The sequence below is a fragment of the Mobula birostris genome, chromosome 13 (genome assembly GCF_030028105.1).
Source record: "Mobula birostris isolate sMobBir1 chromosome 13, sMobBir1.hap1, whole genome shotgun sequence".
NCBI lineage: Eukaryota > Metazoa > Chordata > Chondrichthyes > Myliobatiformes > Myliobatidae > Mobula > Mobula birostris.
In genome coordinates this window covers 91,367,218-91,383,852 of record NC_092382.1, presented here as the reverse complement: position 1 = coordinate 91,383,852, position 16,635 = coordinate 91,367,218, and the positions used below count along the sequence as shown (strand labels likewise).

Genomic DNA, 16,635 nt, shown 5'->3' with positions numbered 1-16,635 from the left:
CTTCCTCGGGATTTATTCCCAAAGACTCTCCCATGGGTGGGCATGGCCACAAGACAGCAGAGATTTAAAATCAGAGCTTTCCTCCTCCTAGGCGGGCTGCCGTCCAAGGCCAATGAGCCCCACCGGCCCGAAGGGGTAGTAAAGATGTTCTTGGGCCTATTCGCAATGTCAGGAATTGAAAGCCCGAGCTTGATGGGAATAGTGCTCCAAATTATGTGTACTGCAATACTGGTGTTGTAGGTGAGAATGATGAGCTTAGAGCATGGATCAGCAAGTGGAATTGTGACATTGTCAAATATGATGGCAGAATATAGTATTAATGGTAAGACTCTTGGCAGTGTGGAGGATCAGAGGGATCTTGGGGTCCGAGTCCATAGGACGCTCAAAGCAGCTGTGCAGGTTGACTCTGTGATTAAGAAGGCATATGGTGCATTGGCCTTCATCAATCGTGGAATTGAATTTAGGAGCCGAGAGGTGATGTTGCAGCTATATAGGACCCTGTTCAGACCCCACCTGGAGTACTGTGTTCAGTTCTGGTCGCCTCACTACAGGAAGAACATGGAAACCATAGAAAGGGTGCAGAGGAGATTTACAAGGATGTTGCCTGGATTGGGGAGCATGCCTTATGAGAATAGGTTGAGTGAACTCAGCCTTTTCTCCTTGGAGCGACAGAGGATGAGAGGTGACCTGATAGAGGTGTATAAGAGGCATTGATCATGTGGATAGTCAGCGGCTTTTCCCCAAGGCTGAAATGGTTAGCACGAGAGGGCATAGTTTTAAGGAGCTTGGAAGTAGGTACAGAGGAGATGTCAGGGGTAAGTTTTGTACGCAGAGAGTGGTGAGTGCGTGGAATGGGGTGGTGGAGGCGGAAATGATAGGATCTTTTTAAGAGACTCCTGGATAGGTACATTGAGCTTAGCAAAATAGAGGGCTATGGGTAAGCCTAGGCAGTTCTAAGGTAAGTACATGTTCGGCACAGCATTGTGGGCCGAAAGGCCTGTATTGTGCTGTAGGTTTTCTATGTTCCTATGTAGCCATTGGTGAGAGTGGGTTGCAGGAGGAGCAGGATGAGCAACTCAATGTTGCGGATTCTATGGCTCTGAACGTAATTGAGAGGGAGGGACGGTATTACTCGTCCCTTGCACTGAGGATGTATTGGTGGAACTGAGGAATGAGATATGGATGATAGCTAATGGGGTTCTATTATAGACCCTCCCATAAGGATATGGTGAGATGGCAGGTGTCCGGGGTTGATTGGAATCCGGGATCAGCCATGACGGAACTGTGGAGCAGACTCGATGGGCTGAATGGCCTGTGTCTTCTGGTGTGCTCTAGCAGAGCAAATTTGTAGGGAGATATCAGAAGTGCCAAGAAATATAATGTGGCATTTTGTTAGAAGGTGCTTTCAAGAGTGGAGACACATTTGCAACGTGTCAAAAGTGTTCAACAAAGTTTCCTTAATCAATATAAGGATAGATAGAGCTGACGTGGATAGGCTTTTTCCATCGAGAGTGGGGGAGATTCAAACAAGAGGACATGAGTTGAGAGTTAAAGGACAGAAGTTTAGGTGTAACATGAGGGGGAACTTCTTTACTCAGAGAGTGGTAGCTGTGTGGAACGAGCTTCCAGCAGAAGTGGTTGAGGCAGGTTCGATGTTGTCATTTAAAGTTATATTGGATGGATATATGGACAGGAAAGGACTGGAGGGTTATGGGCTGAGTGCAGGTCGGTGGGACTAGGTGAGAGTAAGAGTTCGGCACGGACTAGAAGGGCCAAGTTGGACTGTTTCCGTGCTGTAATTGTTATATGGTTATATATGGTTATTATGTAGAGGCCATAAACAGAGAGTGTGATTCAGGATCTCCAACCAGGGAACAAGACAGGCCAGGTAACAGAACTGTGTGTAAGGGGAATGCTTTACATAATTGCCTTAATTCTATTAGTTTCAAAATAATTCTGGAGGCGGATGGATGGAGGTTCTTCATGGGGGAAATGCTAGTTTTGATGGCATCGGAGAGGATCTGGCAAGTGGGAGAGGTTGTCACTGGCAAAGGGATGCTTGGTTAGCGGGAGCATTTCAGGGGTGAAATTTTGAGAGTGGCAGAGTTCCTGTCAGAATAAAGAGCAAAGCTATTAGCCTTGATTTTTAAGAGATAATGAGGTCCTGGTTAAGAGGGAGGAGGAGGAGGTGCATAGCAGTGAAAGCCAGGAAGGTATGAAGTTGTTGCAGCAGACAAGGCGAAGGAGAATCCAAAGGGCCTGTACAGGTATATTTGAAAATGAATGCAAGGGATAGACCTGGCCCTCTTGATGATCAATATCAACATCTACACATAGAGCCGGAAGAGATGGGGAGATCTTAATCGGATTTTTTTTTTTATTTTTGCATCTGTATTTAACCAGGAGATGGACACAGAGTCCATAGAAATGAGGCAAAGCAACTGTGAGGTCATGGATTTCAGAGGAGGAGGTGCTCACTGGCGTAGGACAAATCAGGGTGGATAGATGCACAGGGTTTTGGCAGGGACTGGTGCAGAGACTGCAGGGGTCCTAGCAGAGGTACTTAAATTGCCGTTAGTCACAGATGAGTTGCTGGAGGACTTGGCTCATGTTGGTCTATTGTTTAAGACAGGCTCTGAGCTGGGAAATTACAGGCCAGGGAGCCTGATGTCAGTGGTGGGTAAATCACTAAAAAGGTACTTTAAGAGACCAGATATATGAGCATATGGACCAACAGGGACTGAGAAAGAATCATCAGCATGGCTTTGTGCCTGATAGATTGTGTCTAACCAATCGTTTAGAACTTATCAGGGAAGTTACCAGGAATGTTGAAGAAGGAAAGACAGTGGATGTAGTCTACATGGACTTGAGCAAGACTTTTGACCTAAAGGTATGAGGGGTAGTGAGCTGCCAGTTGTAATGCCAGAGGCTGATTAAGAAGTTTCAGCTGTCTGCCATTCAGGATGAGGACGTGAAATGGATTAGACATGGGTGTCATGGGAGAAGGCAGGGAGTTGTAGCAGACCCCTCTAACTGGAGGCCTGTGACTCGTGATGTATCAATGATCTGGATGATGGTGTGATCAGCAAATTTACAAACGAGACCAAACGTTGGCAGCGTAATGAGCAGCGGGGAAGGCCACCAAAGCTTGCGGTGGGGTTTGGATCGGCTGTGAAGGGTGGGCTGAGAAATGGCAGGTGCAGTTTAGTGTGGACAGCTGTGAGGTGTTCCACTTCGGAGAACAAAGCGGGGTGGGATGCGCACAGTGCATGCCAGGGCACTGGGGAGTGAGGTAGAATAGAGGGCTGGAGTCATGGGGCACTACAGTACTAAAGCAGGCCCTTCAGCCCACAATGCTGTGCCGAACATGTCCTTACCTTAGAAATTACCTAGGGTTACCCATAGCCCTCTATATTTCTGAGCTCCATGTATCCATCCAGGAGTCTCTTAAAAGACCCTTTCATTTCGGCTGCCACCAGCAGCCCATTCCATGCGCTCACCACTCACTGTGTAAAAAAAAACTAACCCCTGACATCTCCTCTGTACCTACTCCCAAGCACCTTAAAGCTGTGCCCTTTTGTGGCAGCCATTTCAGCCCTGGGAGAAAGCCTCTGACTATCCACACGATCAATTCCTCTCATCATCCTGTACATCTCGATCAGGGATTGCAATGGAACCAGCATCTATTGCTTCTACACCCACCCTCTGTGTGAAGAAGCTCCCCCCTCCTATTCCCCCTTAACATTTCACCTTTTGCCCTCAACCCCTGACCTCTGATTCTCACAGAGTGGTACAGAAAGTCAGAGGTGCACAGAACAGAAATGGAGACAGGACAGTCCCTTGTGGAACTCCAGTGCCACTCACCACCATCTCAGACAGAGAACTACCCAGCCATACAAACTGGGGTTTATCTGCCAGGTAGTCAGTAATCCAAGAGATAGTAGATTTGTCTTTGCAGCTTCTTGCTCAGACGAAGTGGCTGGATAGTACTGAAGGCACGAGAGAAATCAAATGCCTGCTGTCTGCCCAATACTGAATGAGAATCAGGTTTATTATCATTGACATGTGACGTGAAATTTGTGACTGTAACAGCAACGGTTCAATGCAATACATAATCTAGCAGAGAAAAAAAATAATGATAAATAAAATAATAATAATAAATAAAGAAGTAAATTGATTACTTATATTGAATAGATTTTTTAAAATGTGCAAAAACAGAAATACTGTATATTTTTTAAAAGAAGTGAGGTAGTGTTCACGGGTTCAATGTCCATTCAGGAATCGGAGGGCAGAGGGGAAGAAGCTGTTCCTGAATCGCTGAGTGTGTGCCTTCCGGCTTCTGTATCTCCTACCTGATGGTAACTGTGAGAAAAGGTCATGCCCTGGGTGCTGGGGGTCCTTAATAATGGACGCTGCCTTTCTGAGACACCGCTCCCTGAAGATGTCCTGGGTACTTTGTAGGCTAGTGCCCAAGATGGAGCTGACTAGATTTACGACCCTCTGCGGCTTCTTTTGGTCCTGTGCAGTAGCCCCACCCCCACCCCCATGCTGATTGGCTGATTGAGTATTGCGAACAGTTTTGGGCACCTTGTCTAAGAAAAGATTTGACATTGCTGAGGGTTTACAGGAAGGATGCAGAGCCCTCGGAGATGAGACAGAAGATTTTCACCAGGGTGTGGTCTACATGAAAATGTGTGAAGTACAAAGGAGAGTGTGGAAAAATTTTGATTATTTTCTCTGGAGCGTTGGAGGCTCAGGGGAGGCCTGATACAACTGATAACACTGAGAAGGTAGGCAGTCAGAATCTTCCCTCCCCAGGGTAGGAATGTCAAATAGTTGGGGCTGTGTTTTCAGGTGGGGGTGGGAGTCTGTGGGGAGGAAGTTTAAAGGAGATGAGTGTGACTAGTTTCTTTTTCACAGAGCGTCTTGAGCAGTGCGGGAGGCAAATATCATAGTGGTGTTCAGGAGGCTGTTAAGTGGACATATTAACATGCAGTAAAAGGAGGGACCATAAGACATTGGAGCATAATTAGGCCATTCAGCCCATCAAGTCTTCTCTGCCATGGCTGATCCCTTTCCTCTTTTCCCCACCTCAGCCCCACTCCCCATAACCTTTGATGCAATGTCCAGTCAAGAACCTATCAATCTCTGCCTTAAATACACCCAACGACCTGGCTCCCCACAGCTGCCTGCGGTAACAAATTCCACAAATTCACCACCCTATGGCTGATGAAAATTCTCCACATCCCTGTTTTAAATGGACGCCCCTCCATCCTGAGGCTGCGCCCACTTGTCCTAGACTCGCCCCACGGTGGGAAATATCCTTTCCACACCTACTCTGTCCAGGCCTTTCAACATTTGGTAGATTTCAATGAGATTCCCTTTCCTCCCCCTCCCCCATCCGTCTAAATTCCTGTGAGTACAAACTTAGGCTACGTCCACACTAGACCAGATAATTTTGAAAATGCTGGTTTCGAGTAAAAACGACAGGCATCCACACTCCACATTTTTCAAAATATCTCTGTCTACACTGAAACGGATATTTGGGCGAATCCTACTGGGCATGCGCAGAGACATCTACAAGCGAAGAGGAAACAGTATAATATTTACTTTCCACGGAGGCGTTGTGCTATTTCTATTGGTCAAAAACTAGAGTACCAACAACAACAGCAAAAGAAAGTTTTCAACAATGTCTTCGAGGAATACAAAGAAAACCTCCACTGGAAAAATCAGACCGGACTTCTTCGTTTAGACAGACAATGAAGTCGAGCTGTTTCTGCGAGTTACAAACAACTACAAAGTCAGCAAAGCAGTGGAGAATGTGGAGATGTTTAACTCCAAACAAACTATTAACGTAGACAATAAAGTAAACAACTCACGCATGAAGCCATCCTCTACCCAAGATCAACAAGAGAGTGGAATCTTCTGCCGCCAGACCTGCGCAGTATTTCTGACATTAATATTTTTAAAGATAGACTCAATCAAATCAGTTTAGGGGATCTAGTCAAAAAAGCACACTTTACAATTTAACTCTCACGCTGTTCACACCGACTGCGCGTTATAACAGCCGTTCGGCAGTGCTTGCGCAGTACCAAGCAGAAGCAGAAAAAGTATTGTTGTTGTGGTGTTGTCATGACAACGTTTTCAGATATCTACATTTACCCCGCCACACTGCAACGCCGAACAATCATTTTCAAATTTACACACTTTGGAGAGTGTTTTAGAAAATCTCTGTTTTCGGGGGATGAAAACGCCATTTCAGTGTGGACGGAGGGTCAAAACGAAGAGAAAAGGCTTCATTTTCAAAATTATCCGACATAGTGTGGACGTAGCCTCAGAGCCATTTAACACTCCCGGAATCATCCTAGTGAACCTTCTCCAATGCCAGCACAAACAAGAGACAATCTGCGAACTCTGGGAGTCTGAGCAACACAGACAAGATGCAGGGAGACCTCAGCAGGCCGGGCAGCATCTCTGGAAAAGAGTGAACAGTCGATGTTTCGGGCCCAGACCCTTCATTGGGACGGGGGGAGAAAAGGGATGAGGAGTCAGATCTACAGGTGCTGCTCGGCCTGCTGAGTTCCGACAGCATTTTGCGTGTGTTAGTCGGTTATTACTTTTGGCTGATTCTTGTCACGTGCTCCAAGACGTGCTGAAAAGCTTTGTCCTGCATACTGTTTGTACAGGTCAAACCGTCAGAGTAGTTGAGCTGGCATGAGCTACAACACTAACAATGCAGAATTATGAGTAAAAACTACTGTGTAGGGAAACAATGAAGTATCAAGTCCCGCACCCCCACCTTCCCTTTCTCCTATTGTCCACTCTCCTCTCCTGTCAGATTCTTTCTTCTCCAGCCCTTGATCTTTCCCACCCACTTGGCTTCACCTCATCCCCTTCCCTCTCACCCTTCCCCCCACCTTTTAATTCGGGCATCTTCCCCCCTCCCCTTACCTCTCAGTCCTGATGAAGGATCTCAGCCCGAATCGTGGACTGTTTTACTCAATACTAAACACAAAATACTCTGCAGATGCTGAGGTCGAAGCAACACTCATAACACGCTGGAGGAATACTCAGTACTGCCTGACCTGCTGAGTTCCTCCAGCATCGTGTGTGTGTTGCTATATATTACTATGTCACATCCTAAAATTCAGTTTCTTCCTGAACAAAGAAATACAACAGAATCAATGAAAAACTGCACAGAAACAAAGACTGACAAGCAACCAATGTGCAATAGAAATCAGAAAGGCAGTATCCATCAGTCAGGACCCCCACAATCCAGGGCGTGCCCTCTTCTCATTACCACCATCAGAGAGGAGGTACAGGAGCCTGACGACACACGCGCAACTTTTAAGGGACACCTGTTTCCCCTATGCCATCAGGTTTCTGATTGGCCAATGTTTTATTTTTCTGTCTTTTGCTCCCTTTATATGCGTCCGTAGACGTGTGTGTGTGTGTGTGTGTGTGTGTGTGTGTATGTATACACCCACAGATGTATAATCGTAAACAGATCCGGCACGCTGATGGATATACTCTTCCCAGGCTTCCAGCCGGGTGCAGGTATCGATCACAGCTGGCATTTCAATGACCAGCTCTGCCGTCGCCCCTGGTGAAGATGGCAGAGTCTGATGCCGAAACGCCGGCGATAGTCGTTCTCCCTACCTGGCCGGGAGCCCGGGAGGAGTTGTTTGATACTATTAGGATTCGCAGGTTCCCTTATTATGATGTGAGACTGTCGTGCTGCAGTAAAACAAGTGTTAAATCTGATTCGGACTCTGACCATAGCAATGCAGTTTTCTGAGGCCAGGGCCCAGCTTCTCATACAAGAGGTATTCCTTCAGCCTCTGATGCAGCCGAGGAAAGATTTCAAACGTTTCCATCCTCTCCTTGTAGATGAGATGAGATCAAATTTTATTTATCCCGAAGGAAATCGTCGTTGCAAGGCTGTTCAGTCAGAAAAGTATTCTTTAAAATACAAAATGCAAGCATTAAGGTACAAAAAATACAGAATGTGTATTAAAAAGCAATAGGTCAAAATACAGATGTGCAATGAAACCATAAACCTGTATACTGAAGGAGGAGGAGTTGCAGAGTCCTATAGCCACAGGGAGAAAGGATCTCCTGTGGTGTTCAGTGGTGAGCCTCAGCACAATCAGTCTTGTTACTAAAAGTGCTCCTCAGTTTGTCCATGGAGGGGGTGAGAGGGATTGTCCGTAATGCTCTGTAGTTTCTACAGCATTGATACAACCACCAGGGTATCCAGTTCCATCCCCTCCCCAGCACAGAACCAGCCTTCCTGGTCAGTTTCTCAGCTGCTCTCGTCCCGCTGCCCCAGCAGGCCGCAGCCTGAGATGGACTGCTGGCTACCGCCGAATCGTTCCCGCCAACGTCCCCGGCAGGTCGTGGAGTGGGTTCAGTGTGGGGAGTAGGCCCTTTGGCAGGCTGGTCCGTCCCCGTCGCGACCCCGTTGAAGGTAGACCCGTTTGCCTGTGTGTGTGCCTCATACCGAGTCCCCGCCCAAGTGTCTCCCCCCTCCCAGTTTCTCTCTCCCCTCCACCCCCTGCCCCAACACTTTTAAATCTACTTCTCATCTTTTGTTCCCTCAGTGCTGGTGAAAGTTCTCGGCCCGAAACGTCGGCTGTACTCTTTCCCATCGATACTACCTGGCCCGCTGAGTTTTTCCGGCATTTTGTGTGCGCCCTTCGGGGCCCTGATTGGTCTTTTTGCTCTCTCTCTCTCTCTCTCTCACGTTAAACAGGCATCCAGGTTCTTGGTTTCCCCTAAGACTGTATACTTCCACCCTAGCTGAGGCCCTCATGAGATCACACATCATTCTCCTGCAGCAGATACACCCCCAGCCTGTTCAGCCTCCCTCTGTCACTCAGTCGCTTGAGGGCAGACAACATCGTGGAGAAACATTTTCGTTCTGTGCTATTTCCAATTTAATACTTCCCCATAGCAGAATCGAGTAAGATCAGCCTCTCCGACAAATTGCTAAGCTGGAAATTCATGCCACAACACGCACAGGGTGTCTGCCTCATTTCTTTCTTTTCTTTCTCCCCTTGAATCTCCTCGATCTTTCCTGTAATTTCCTGCAAGATGATCCTCAAGAGTAATGTGTACCTGTTTTGTTTGAAAAGAATTGCATTTTGGGCCTGGCACTTTGCAAGTGCACCAGATTTTGGTCAGTCTGAAATTTGTGGTTTCTGCACGAATTTAATACTGAGCAGTCTGTGGGACTTCCTCTGAAACCACGCGAGCACTGCCGCGCTGTTCCTACCTTGTGGTGAGCAGAGCTGTTTGCTGTCTTCTGTGAGCATACCTCAATCAGTGTTTTACTGAAACCCAAATCCGCTACTGCTGAGAAGCCCATATCTTCCCGAAGCTCTGCACCGGGTCGAGCAGCTCCTCCCAGAGATCACGGCCGTTGGTGTGTGACCGTGCTTTCGGTGGCGTGACTACACGCGGGCTTACACATCTTTAAGGCCTTCCTCCCCAACTCCACAGAGAGAGATTTCCGGCAGAAGATAGGTGGCACTGCTGTCAGACCGATGCTCCAGTGCCCGTGAAGGGGCCAGCTTCTGAAACGCGATCCAGGCAAGGAAAGGTAGGTCTGCTCGGCATCCGTGCGCGCAGTGTTGGCATCGTGTGTCTGGGAGGGAGAGGCAAAGACAAGCGAGGGGGTCTCACCCTATTTGGAGCGTGGCTACCTTGCTTAACATTGGCCACCCCATCTTGCCATGAGCCCATGTTTATTCTCTCGAGCTCTGCCTCCCCCTCTCTGTGTCCCGCTCCCCAATTCTTTCTCTCACTCTCCTGCTTGTACTCCATCTGACACCTCTCCCCATTTCATAAACCCATTTCCCCTCTCATTCTCTCCCACAGCCCTCTCCTCTCTCTCCCCCTTCTGCTCATCCCACCTCCCGTCCCCTTTCTCCTAACAGTGAGGATAGGAACAGAATGAGTTGACAGATAAATGTGTGGATGAAGAATTGGAGCAGGGGCAGAGATTCAGATTTCTTGATCATTGTGTCCTCTTCTGGTGGAATCTGTACAAAAGGGACAGGTTGCACTTGAATCTGAGGGGTAGCAAGATTCTTGAGGGCAGGTTTACTAGAGCTGTTGGGAGTAGGGTAAGCTTATATGGCAGGGGTTGGGAATCAGTACGATAGAGCTGAGTGCTGTATTTAAATGTGTATAGCATTTGGAATAAGATGGATGAGCTCGTGGCACAATTACAGATTGGTCGCTATGACGTTGTGGGCATCACTGAGCCGTGGCCGAAAGAAGCCCATAGTTGTGAGCTTAACATCAAAAGATATACTTTGTATCGAAAGGACAGGCAGGAAGGCATTGGCGGTGGTGTGGATCTGTTGGGAAGAGATGGAATTACATCTTGAGAAAGAGGAGTCATGGGGTCAGAGGATGTTGAATCTTTGTGGGTGGAGTTAAGAAATTGCAAAGGTGAAAATAGCATAATGGGAAATCATAAATAGTAGCCAAAATGTGGGGTTGAGATTGCAAAGGGAGCTGGAAAAGGCATGTAATAAGGGTAATGACACAATTGTAATGAGGGACCTCAAAATGCAAGAACATTGGGGAAATCAGGTTGGTGTCGGATCGCAAGAGAAGGAATTTGTTGAATGCCTATGAGACAGCTTTTTAAAGCAACTTGTGCTTGAGCCTGCTAGGGGAAAGGGCATCTTAGATTGGCTGTTGTGTAATAACCTAGATCTTAACAGGGAGCAACACACATAGAAATTGCTGGTGAATGCTTAATGTTAGAAACCTTAGGAGGCAGTGATCATAACATGGTTAAATTCATACTGCAGTTTGAGAGGGAGAACATAGGTCACATATATCAGTATCACAACAGAAAAAAAGGGAATTTCAGAAGCATGAGAGAGGAGCTTGCCCAGGTGGATTGGAGGAGGATACTAGCAGGGATGACGGTAGAGCAGAGATGGCTGAGGTTTTGGGAATAGTTCACAAGGCGCTGGATAGAAGTTCTCAAATGGTAGTAGCTGACAAAGTTAAGGACTGCGTAAAAGCCAAGGAAAGAGCATATGAGGTAACAAAACTGAGTGGGAAGTTGGATGATTGGAAAGTTTTTAAAATTCAACAAAAGGCCATTTAAAAAGCTGTAAGAAGGGAAAAGATCAAACATGAGGGCAAAACTAGCCAATAAAATAAAGCAGGAAACTATAATTTTTTTCCCTGTTATATAAAGAGTAAAAGGGAGGTGAGAGTTGATATTGGACTACTGGAAAATGATGCTGATGAGGTAGTAATGTGGGTACAAAGAAATTGCAGATGAAAATAATGGGTACTTTGCATCTGCCTTCACTGTGGAAGACACTACCAGTGTGCCAGGGGTTCATGAGTGTCAGAGAGCAGGAGTGAGTGTCATTGCGAGAACAAAGGAAAGAGTGCTAGGCAAACTCAAAGGTCTTAAAGAGGATATGTTGCCTGAGCCAGGTGGACTAAATCCCAGAGTCCTGGGAGAGGTTGCTGAAGAGGTAATGGATGCATTGGCCATGATCTTTAAGGAATCAATTGATTCTGGCATGGTCCCAGAGGACTGGAATATTATAAGTGTCATTCAACTCCGGCAAAAGAAAATAAACCATAGGCCAGTTAGCCTAACCTCAGTGATTGGGAAACTGTTAGAGTCTATTATTAAGGATGAAGTTTCTCGGGGTACATAGAGGCTAATGATAAGATCAGTCAAAGTCGGCATGGTTTCTATGAAAAAACCTTGCCTGACAAATATGTTAGAGTTCTTCGAGGAAGCAGCAAGCAGGGTGGACAAAGGAGAGGCAGTGGATGTCATTTACTTAGATTTTGAGAAGATATTTGATTAGGTGCCACACATGAGGCAGCTTAACAAGATAAAATCCTTTGGCGTTACAGGAGGGATACTGGCATGGATAGCAGAATGGCTGACAAGCAGGAGGCAGTGAGTGGGAATAAAAGGGGCCTTTTCTGGTTGGCTGCCAGTGACTTGTGATGTTCCTCAGGGGTCAGTATTGGGACCAATACTTTTCACCTTGTTTGTCAATGATTTAGATAATGGAATTAATGGCTTTGTGGCAAAGATTGCAGATGATACAAAGCTGGAGAGGTAGGTTGTGCTGAGGAAGCAATGTGGTTGCAGAGGACTTAGAGAAATTGGAAGAATGGGCAAAAATGTGGCAGATGGAATACAGTGTTGAGAAATGTATGATAATGCATTTTGGTAAAAGAAACAGGAGTGCAGACTATTATCTAAATGAGGAGAAGTTTCAAACATCAGAGGTACAAAGGGACTTAAGACTCCTCATGCAAGACTCCCGGAGGTTTAATTTACAGGCTGAGTCTGTGGTAAAGAAGGTGAATGCAATGTTGGTATTTATTTCAAAGACAGTAGAATATAAAATTAAGGAGATAATGCTGAAACTTCATAAAGTAGTAATCAGGCCACATGGACAGTTTTGGGCCCATATCTCAGAAAGGATGTGTTGTCATTGGAAAGAGTGCAGAGGAGGTTCATGAGGATGATTCCGGGAATGAAGGGGTTAACATGTGAGGAGCATTTGGCAGCTTTGGGCCTCTACTCACTCGAATTTAGAAGATTACTGTGGGATCTCATTGGTCCTCTCAATATTGAAAGGACTGGATAGGGTGGATGTGAAGGGTTTGTTTCTTATGGCGGGTGTATCCAGAATTCGAGGACCCTTCCCCCCCCATGCTCGAACCTCTCCCCAGCCACACTCCTCACTGTAACTCCACAACACTTTCCCTCTCGCCTAACACATCCCTCTCTGCAATAGACCTCCCCCTCCACCGACACACTGCCCCTCTCCCCCTACACACCTCCCTCTCCCCACTTTACCTGCTCTATTACCTACACTCCTCCCCACGCCCCCACTCACCTACTGCTCCCCCCAAAGCACCACCCTCACGCTACCCACGCACCTCCCACTACACATGCCGTGCACCCCCTCCCCAGTCATGCTCGACCTTCCCAACCAGCTCTCCGCACTATCACCTCACACACCTCTCCACCCCACAACTCTCGCCCTCTCCCTTCACACCTCCCTCTCACCTCAAACATCCCTCTCCGCAAGACACCTCCCTCTCCACCCACACACCACCCCTCTCCCACCAATTCTCATCCCACTCGCCTATTCTCGCTCTACTCTCCTCCCTCTCCGCTACGCTCCCCCACCCAGCTCATCCCCATCTTGCCTTCTCTCCCTTATCACGCTGCTCTCCTCCCTCTCACACCACACGTCTACCTTACTCCACACACCACCCTTTCCCCCAAACTCTCCTCCCTCTCCCCCCAACTCTCCACCCTCTCCCCCCAACTCTCCACCCTCTCCCCCAAACTCTCCACCCACCCCTCAAACTCTCCACCCTCCCACCAATTCTCCACTGTCCCCCAATCCTCCACCGTCCCCCCAACTGTCACCCTCCCCCAAATTCACCACCATCCCCCCAACTCCCCACCATCGCCCAAATTCTCCAACCTCTCCCCAACTCTCCTCCCTCTCCCCCAAACTCTACTCACTCCCCCAATTCTCCTCCCTGTCCCCCAAACTCTCCTCCCTCTCCCCAACTCTCCTCCCTCTTCCCAATTCTCCTCCCTCTCCCCCAAACTCTACTCACTCCCCCAAACACTCCTCTATCTCCCCCAAACACTCCTCCCTCTCCCCCAAACTCTCCACCCTCCCCCAATTCTCCACCATCCCCCCAATTCTCCCCTGTCCCCCAACTCTCCACCCTCTCCCAAATTCTCCACCATCCCCCCAACTCTCCTCCCTCTCCCCAACTCTCCCCTCTCCCCCCAACTCTCCTCCCTCCCCCCAACTCTCCCCTCTCCCCCCAACTCTCTACCTTCTCCCCATCTCTCCACCCTCTCCCCAAACTCTCCTCCCTCTCCCCAACTCTCCTCCCTCTCCCCCTACTCTCCACCCTCTCCCCAACTCTCCTCCCTCGGCCCCTACTCTCCTTCCTCCCCCAACTCTCCTCTCTTCCCCAACTCTCCACCCTCCCCCAATTCTCCTCCCTCTCCCCTGCACACATCCCTCTATTACCTGCACTCCTCCCCACACCCCCACTCTACCACTGCTCCCCCCAAAGCACCACCCTCACACTACGCATGCACCTCCCTCTTCACACCCCCCCCACACATCCCTCTCCACACCCCACACACTCCACTCTCTCCCCTATACGCACTCCCCTCCCCCCTGCACAGCTCCCTCTCTCCACTAAACACCCCCTCTCTCTCGCACAGCTCTCTCTCCCTCCCCCACACATTGCCCACCCTCCTCACACTCCTCCTTCTCCCCCTATACACCTCCCTCTTACTCTCCACCCCTTGCACCTCCGTCTACCCCCGCATGCCTCTCTCCTCCCCTCTCCCACCCCTCCCTCCCCCTCACATGACCCTCCATATCCCCACTCACCTCCCGCCCCCACGCACACACACAGCTCCTGCTCTCCTCCACACCACTCCCCCTCCTCCGCATATCCTTTGATGCCCTGACCATTCAGAAAACTATCAACTTCCTCCTTAATTTATCCCCACGCATTTGGCTTCTGCCGCTGTCTGGGACAGAATATTCCACAGACTCATTTCTATCTGGCTAAAAAAAATTCCTCTTTCCCTCTGTTCTAAAACGTCGCCCTTCAATTTTGAGGCTGTGCCCTCTTGTCCGGGATTCCCCACCAGAGGAAACATCCTCTCCACATGTACCCTATCGAGTCCTTTCAACATTCGGTAGGTTTCAATGAGATTCTATTCCCCCCACCCCCACATTCTTCTAAATTCCAGCTCAAAGCTGCCAAACGCTCCTCATATGTTAACCCCTTCATTTCCACATTTAGATAATAGTCCGCACTATTGTTCCTTTTACCAAAATGCATCATCAGATGTTTCCCAACACTATTCCATCTGCCACTTTTTTGCCCATTCTTCCAATTTGTCTAAGTCCTGCAGCAATCGCATTGCTTCCTCAGCACTACCTTCCCTTCCAGCTATCTTTGTACCATCTGCAGACTTTACCACAAAGCCATCAATTCCATTATCTGAATCTTTGATAAACAATGTGCAAAGCAGCGGTTCCGAATCTGACCTCTGAGGAGCACCACTGGTCACCGGCAGCCGAGCAGAAAGCACCGCCTTTATTCCCACTCACTGCCTCCAGCCTGTCAGCCATTCTGCTATCCATGCCAGTACCCTTCCAGTAATGCCATAGGAATTTATCTTGTTAAGCAGCCTCATGTGCAGCACCTTATCAAACACTATCTGAAAATCTAAGTAAGTGACATTCACTGCTTCTCCTTTTTTCCACCCTGCTTGTTACTTCTTCCAAGAACTCTTAACAGATTTGTCAGGCATGATTTCCCTTCACTGAACCATGCTGACTTTGACTGATTTTATCATTAGTCTCCAAGCACCTTGAAACCTTATCTTTAATAATAGACTCCAACCACTGAGGTTAGGCTAATTGGCCTCTCATTTTCTCTCTTTTGCCTTCTTCTCTTCTGAGAGTGGAGTGACATTTGCAATCTTCCAGTCCTCCGGGACCATGCCAGAATCAAGTCATTCTTGAAAGATCATGACCAATGCATCCATTATCTCTTCAGCCACCTCTCTCAGGACTCTGGGGTGTAGTCCATCTGGCCCAGGTGACTTATCCACCTTCAGACCTTTGAGTTTGCCTAGCACTTTCCCCTTATAATAGCAATGGCACTCACTCCTGCACCCTGACACTCACGGACCTCTGGCACACTGCTAGTGTCTTCCACAGTGAAGACTGATGCAAAGTACCCATTAAGTACATCTGCCATTTCTTTGTCCCCCGTTACTACCTCACCAACATCATTTTCCAGTGGTCCAAAATCAACTCTCACCTCCCTTTTACTCTTTTTCTACCTGATAAAAACTTCTGGTATCCTGCTTTATATTTGTGGTTTGTTTCTCCTCATATTTCACTTTTTCCCTTCTTGTGGCTTCGGTAGTTGGATTTTAAAATCTTCTCAGTCATCCAACTCCCCACTCACTTTTGCAACCTCATATGCCCTTTCCTTGGCTTATATGCAGTCCTTAACTTCATTTCTCAGCCCTCATAATTGAATTAGGTGTCAAATGACCAGCTAAACTAATTCCTCCTTTCCACACCCAGTTCATATCTATCGATTTCCTCCACATTCGTGCCCCTTTTGTTTTTGCCTTTCTACCATCTCAAGCACCCAGCACTCCCTGTTTGAAAAAAAATACTCTTGCCCCGTAAATCTCCTTTGACCTTAACCTCCTCTGAACATAATTGCATGCCCTCTGGTAGTAGGGAGTTATGATCCTGGTGGCATTGTCGGGAGCCCTCAGCTAATCCGCCCACTAACAGGAAGGAACTAATACTGTTTTGTGCAGGTGTAACATGACCCCCTGCCATTTGTTCTCCATGCTCCACCTGATGAAGGTAAGCGTGCTGAAAGGCCTTCTTGTTCAAATTGCACCTGCAATCAGCTCCCATTGATTTTCATCAGCTTTACAGTGGGAAGCTTTAGTTCTGTTGTATGCCACCCAGGCAGGTTGTACCCGCTGAAGCAGATGCATCCAGAATCTAAAAGGAAATCAGGATGCAGAAT

General features: G+C 47.9%; 1 protein-coding gene across 9 annotated transcripts in view; it reads left to right on the top strand.

The window, feature by feature from the left end:
- The window catches only part of LOC140207169 (lysophosphatidic acid receptor 5-like), a 51,964-nt gene that overhangs the window by 22,003 nt on the left and 13,326 nt on the right, over positions 1-16,635 (top strand). For 2 of the 9 annotated variants that reach the window (XM_072275521.1, XM_072275520.1), the window contains exon 2: positions 9,505-9,604. The exons of 6 other annotated variants lie outside the window; for them this stretch is intronic. Coding sequence is in view for 1 of the 3 variants with exons in the window: in XM_072275515.1 (XP_072131616.1) it covers positions 16,425-16,466 (42 nt within the window). In the remaining 2 variants the exon portion in view is untranslated. Of the gene's footprint in view, positions 1-9,504; positions 9,605-16,409; positions 16,467-16,635 lie in introns of those variants that run through there. One more of the 9 variants, XM_072275515.1, reaches the window with a different exon arrangement.